At 39.9% G+C, this 6,430-nt stretch overlaps 1 protein-coding gene across 1 annotated transcript; it reads left to right on the forward strand.

The window, feature by feature from the left end:
* Positions 1–3,380: 3,380 nt before the first annotated feature.
* LOC149844883 (uncharacterized) lies at positions 3,381–4,097 on the forward strand. The gene is made up of 2 exons (XM_089986435.1): positions 3,381–3,629; positions 3,732–4,097. The coding sequence occupies exons 1-2, from the start codon at positions 3,381–3,383 to the stop codon at positions 3,876–3,878; spliced, it is 396 nt and encodes a 131-aa protein (XP_089842561.1). The 3' UTR covers positions 3,879–4,097.
* The last annotated feature ends 2,333 nt before the right edge of the window (positions 4,098–6,430 follow it).

Raw genomic sequence — 6,430 nt, forward strand, 5'->3', positions numbered from 1 at the left:
TGGCTGTGATATCAAATTGCATGATTCCAAAACACACCCATGAATCACAGGGTTGTACCAAAGATTGCAATTGAATGTTGGGTTTTGAGACCTCAATGTTCATCTCCTTTCCCTCGCTTACATTAACAAGAGCATAGAACTCAGAATCAGGAACCTGTGTCTTGCCAGAAGACGGGAAAATCTCATCAAAGAAAGTGAAATATGCCATAAGGCGAGCTCACCAAAGAGACCGCCCAAGGGGAAAACTAGCCTTAAAACAAATGCACTTGACTTTTTTTCCTTTTCCTTGTAGATGAAAAACATGGTGGAGTTCGCCGGAGTCTAGATTCCAGCAATCTCCATTAGCCACTGAACAACCTAATAGGATCTGAGGGCTGGCAGAGTCACTTTCTTCAGTTGGTTTTCTGTTTTGTTGATTTTAGTCGAGAGGAAGCACAGACAAGCGTTTTATATTTTATTTTCTTACAAAAAAGTGAATCTTATACAAATGAGATTCCTTTCCTCACACCAATCAAATATGAGAATTGAAGAATTGAAATCACATGAGATTTCAAATCACATGATTTTGATCCTCATGATTTCAAGTCTCATGAGATTTATTTTTACATTTGCAAAGCACAACCAAATATACACCCTAACAGTGTTTTATGTAAACACCTTGTAAACCGGTGGGAGGTTTGCCTAACCCTAGCTTGCCAAACTATAAAAAGAAGGAGAAAAAAAGAGAGTTTGTAGGAGGAAACTCCACTTTGCTTTTTTAGAAAAAGTGGAGAAAATTTGTCTAAGACAACTCTTTTTGGGACAATATGTCACCGGGGCACGCTACTTTTGATGCATCCCTAGTGACATGAATGGACATGTTCGGATGCGCTAACACGGACGTAGATACAGATAAACATTATTTTAATACTTTTTAATAAAAGTGTGTATCGGATGTGCGGTTCACATCTTTTTTTTTTTCAGAAAAGGGTCTTTACATTCATTAAGATGGCTCAACAGCCTTCCATGTGCAGAGAAAATGGATAGGATTCAGGCTGCATCTTGTCAGATCCAAATTCAAAATGTGAACAGAGTAGGTACATATCCAATGATGATTTCAGATCCAAAATGTGATATGGATTCATTTGAACCCAAATCCGAATTGGCAAAGGATTGTACGGACCCAAAAGAAACTGAATATAAAGAGGCATTGGATTGAGAGGATCAAGGACCTGACCCTCTCTTGAAAGGACTATGATACAAGGAGCCCATGAGAGGACCAGCTGGCTTTTGTGGGGGCTCACCTAAAGGTCAACCTTCCCTTGGGAGCTTTGTTGGACGTGTGATGAGAGCAATTAAGGGCTGAAATTAGGGTCTTTTTAATTCTAGTTAAGTCAACAAGGTGCTACTTAATTATGAAGAGTCTTATCTATTTTTGGGTAGGAGCTAAGTGTTACTTAGATTTAGGTTTTGGTCAAATAGTCTTCTTATTTTAGAGTCTTTTTATTATAAGCTTGTAAGTTATGAAGAGGTGTAAATACCCTCTACACTCTATATAAACTCCTTTGTATTGTATTGAGATCATGAAATGAATTAAACTTGAATTGCCTCTCTCTCTCTCTCTCTCTCTCTCTCTAGTTCACGCCCCTTCTAAAGGCTTCTCTCTATCTCTTTTATACTTAGCCTCAAAGGCCCTTTCCCATGTTTCTCCATGTGTTCAAAACCTTTTCCTATATTTGCTAAGTTTGTCGACATACTGAATTTTTTTCCAAAACTTGCCAAAACCCAAACTGAACCTAACCCTATGTTTAACCTAGCCAACCTACCTAGAACTACCCTTGAACCCAGACCTACCGTGTAAGCTCATACACACAACAAAATGGATGCGGTAGTTGTTTTATTATAAAAATAAAAAATGGGGTTCTTTAGATGTTAAAAGATGCAATTGTATTGGATTTTGATTCTAAGATCAAATTATATCTACATAAAATACTTATCTGAATCTGATCGGTATCCAAAAATAATCCGATTTAACATTGCATATTTGAATCTCAAGTTAAGGAACTGAATCAGAAAAACAACATGCAAGATTCAGATTGGATATCAGATTATATCCGACCATTTTGCGCTGCTACATGCATGGCTCGTTTACACTCCACAGGAAAACAAACATCCTCTATGTCCAGCTTTTGATTTGATTTGTGCTTTAGATGCCATAAAAAAATGACCCAACATGACTTTAAAAGGGCCATGTGTAAATGCATTGGATCTGTTTAGTGAGTAAAGAAAGGGCATTATTGTTGATGGCACTAGCTCTAATTGGTACATATTCTATAGAATCCATCCGGGAAAGAGCGATTGGTCTACGAAACAGATTCACATGTTTTTGCTCGGAAAAGGTCAGTAAAATGACCACCCCGTTGGAAAAACTCTTCCCAGGAAGCTAGTTATGATCGTTACATGAAATGGCATTTTGCCATTTTTTTATCAAGTCACCAACAAACTCTTTCGGTGTTAAACATTTCAACGAGGATAGTTAATTTTTTTTTTTTTTTTGGATTTATAATTATAAAAACTGCACCCTGAGCAAAGACTTGGCTAGGCCTGTCATACCTACAGTCGTCATACTTAGGGATGGCAGTGGACCGGGGGAAAGCGGGCCCCCGCCCCGCCTCGCCCCTTTGGACTGAGGATGAAGGGTATGAAAAGGGGATGGAGGCGGGGAAGAAGGTTAAAATCCATCCCCGTCCGGGGATGGACGTGCACTTTTCCCCGCCCCGCCCCGCCCCATTCCCGCCTCATCCCCGCCCCGACCACTTTTCCCTGCAATATCCCCGCCCCGCCCCGCCTCATCCCCGTTTGAACCGGGGAAGGAGGACATGAAACGGGGATGAAGGCGGGGGTGGAGGATAAAATCCATCCCCACCGGGGATGGAGTCGGGGCGGGGGTGGAGACCTTGTCCCCCGCCCCGCCCCACTGCCATCCCTAGTCATACTGGTGGCATGAAATTCCGAGGTTATGACCCCCACTCCCGGGGGCCTATGCTGGTCGTATACTTCCGCAGAGAGGAGACCCAGAATGAATCCTTGAACACCCGTCAAGTGGTTATGGCCCCCACCTCACTGCTTCAGTTCAACCCCTCCTTGGTGCGGATAGTTAAAGAAGTTGAACAACCAAAAAAGCTCTAAACCTTCATATAGTCTTCTCTAGGACAACCACCAAACCAGTTCATCTACTTTTAAGAAACCCAGATATCCGGAAACTCTTCCTATAAATTCCTGAGCCTATGACTCGATTTTACTCAACCAACTCAACTTATAACAAAGTCATAGGCTTTGCCTTCCTACCTGCTCCCTACTCCCTAGCTAGCACCATTCTCTTTCAAGGCATCCAGTAAGCCATGGCATCTCAAGTTCTCATCATCTTCTCTCTCATTTCTCTATCATTACTTAGCAGCAACGTTTGCCAGGGTGCACGCCATCTGCTGGACACTGAAGCACCCAAAATGCCTCCTCTGCTGCCAGCCCAGCCACCCCCACTGCCTACCTTGCCACCATTGCCTACAGCCCAGTTCCCCCCTCTACCAACTATTCCTTCTCTTCCTAAGCCCACCTTGCCACCAATGCCTACTACCACTCCCTTGCCCACTGTCCCCATCATCCCTACCATCCCAACTGTATCAATTCCATCAGTCCCCAAGACACTCCCTCCTATGCCTTCCATCCCTGCTTCAATCCCATCAATTCCCCAGACACTACCTCCAATGCCCTCCATCCCAATAATAATCCCTTCAATCCCAACTAAACTTCCTCCCCTACCTACAATCCCAACTTCATTCCCTTCCATCCCCTTCAATATCCCTTTTCTCAGCCCGCCCCCTGCGGCTCATAGCCCATGATGTCCCTGGTACCCATCAAACCCTTTCTGGTAGCAAGTGCTATATATTTGTTTTATATTATGATCATTTGCATGGATCTTGGTCATGTATAATATGTTCATTTGGTAGCGTGGCAGTTATGCACGTAGTAGTGTCATTCTTATGTGGATTTCTAGAACAAGCTTTGCTTGTTCCATTTCGTGTGGATTGAAAGTCTATTTAGTGTCTATTTTTCTGTTTGCCCTCTTTTCTTGATCTCTCCTGGGTCTGTACAAGTTTTTCTCATGTTCAGTGTATGAGGATTTTTCTCTCTTTGTTATTGGATATTTAAGTTTTGCATTCCTTAATTTTTTTATGCCATTCGATGTGAAAACTAGTGGGAGGAATTGGTTAAATCTGAGGGGCTTCTCTTGTTTATGACATCATGTGATGTGGTTGGGCCAGACTTGAATTGATAATAGTTGTAATTTGTCTAAAATAGTATCTCCAGTGGTAAGTGTGAACAAGATCTAACCTAGATCCAATCCACTTCTATAAGGTACACATCCAATGTGGCATAATGCATGCAATATCCAGTCTTAACCTCAAGAATTCCAATTTGGGGTGTAACCTGTCTAAATGTAAAACACAATCTATGTGTGGACATTGAATCAAATCAGGAAGTGATGACTCTCTCTCTCTCTCTCTCTCTCTCTCTCCTTTGCGCTAGATCTGATCTTGGGGCCGGTTTGTATTAGGCGCAGCAAGAGGTGAAGGTTCATCTGGCGGACGTGGTTGCTTACTTCTTGGTGGTTTGTTTGGATGACGCGAAATGATGCTCATTTTCGTCAAATTCCAGTTAACATTAATAACCTGGTGCATAAAATCTTGGTAGATGTTTATGCGATCTTGCCTATGCATCTTACTGATCTTCCGCTCCCTCCTGCTAATGCTACCTCTCTTTTGCCGCAATCTGGGCAAGCGGCTCCGGCGTGAGCCCGTTTATCTGTCTGATGTTCTTTTGTCTTGTGCTTTCTTTATTTGTTTTGGCTTTTGCTCTTGTTCAGTTCATGGGTTCAACATTTTGTTGATCTTCATGAGTGGTAATGTTGAATTACTTTCGTCTCTCTCTCTCTCTCTCTGGGAAATAATCCAAAGGAATTGGATTCAATTCCCCGAATCCAAAACACCTGAAGTCAAGTCACGCAAGACAGATCTTGGCTAATGCAAAATAAGGGGTGCACTTGGTTGAGGGGAATCAAATCATGGTGAATGAGTCGCTGTAAGGAACTCAGGTAAGGTTTTGGTGTTGTACCCAACTAGTTGGCAGTGTCCATGTCCTTTATTTCTTTCGTCTTTGGGCATGTGCATCTATGAATACCTTGATTTTATTAGAAGGCAATTACTTGGATTCTTGACATTTATTAAAGTTGATGAAGGTGCAGGTTGGTGCAAAACCCATTTGTTATATAAACATAAAGGACAAAACAACTTATTTATTTATTTCTTTAAATTAGTGCTATGTACTATCGTAAATGTGTGACCTAATTCCACCACTTGGTAAAAATAACAACTTTTGTTTTAAGAAATAACCTTCTTTCTTCAGCCTAAACACACTTTAATAATTTTAGTTAAAGATAGTTTGGGAAGAGCATTTCAGGCTTCCACACACATATATTGGAGCAAATTCTGTTTGATTCACTCAGTTTTTGAACCAACAAAAAGATTCAGTTTCTTATTGTGGATCTATAGCCCACAAGGTGAAACAAAATTAAAAGAAACGCAAGCGGGATCCAGACTTGAAGGCAAATAGTCTCCAACCCGAGGATGATGATGCAGGAGCTAAGCTGAATGACTCAAGATCCATTGAACCATTTTAAATCAATTTATTTTACTTTAGATTTTTGTATCTTGGTTTTTTGGATCATTATATTCGATCTACTTTTTTAGGATACGATTTATATTTTTTGGAAAGTTATCAAAATAGGTAATTTGTTTCTTTAGGGTTAAAAAACTCGTGTCTATAAGTACACGAGGGCTTTAAGAGTTTAATCAAAGTCGGAGATATTGAAATTAATTTAAGTTTATTGAATTTCTTGTTATTCTCCTTTTTTTTATAAAATTAAATAATTTTACATTGATCGTAGTGATAGCCATAGTTGGAAGAGACGGATTTATGACAATATATGAGTCCGAAACTCATGGGTGCTAGTACTTTTATTCAAGTTACTATCTGTATATATAAGTTCGAACCATGGGTGCAATTACCTTGCCACGAGACTGAAGCAGAGTGCATTTCCTGGCATAGTGACAAAAGTTTTTTTTCGGCCAAAATATCGTTTTTCAAAAACTCGTGAGAAATTGAAAAATTTTCATAAATCTCGCATTTCTTTCGGCAAAATCTCGGCAATAAAAAAATAAATTTAAAATATATAAAATATTTGTATAAGAAAATATTAATAAAAAGTATTTAAAAATAAAAATACATGTTTTTTCATGATAAATAGCCATTTAAAACTTAAATATCGTATTTAAATCATGTTATTTATGTTTTTTTCATAAATCTCGTGAGAAATTGCCGTTTTAAACTTTCA

Source organism: Nuphar pumila, chromosome 2, assembly GCF_984573655.1.
Source record: "Nuphar pumila chromosome 2, dmNupPumi1.hap1.1, whole genome shotgun sequence".
NCBI lineage: Eukaryota > Viridiplantae > Streptophyta > Magnoliopsida > Nymphaeales > Nymphaeaceae > Nuphar > Nuphar pumila.

Coding starts and splice junctions, on each gene's coding strand:
- LOC149844883 (XM_089986435.1), top strand. CDS start 3,381: ATGGCATCTCAAGTTCTCATCATCTTCTCTCTCATTTCTCTATCATTA. Junction 3,630..3,731: donor CTACCACTCCCTTGCCCACT/GTCCCCATCATC, acceptor TCAATTCCCCAG/ACACTACCTCCAATGCCCTC.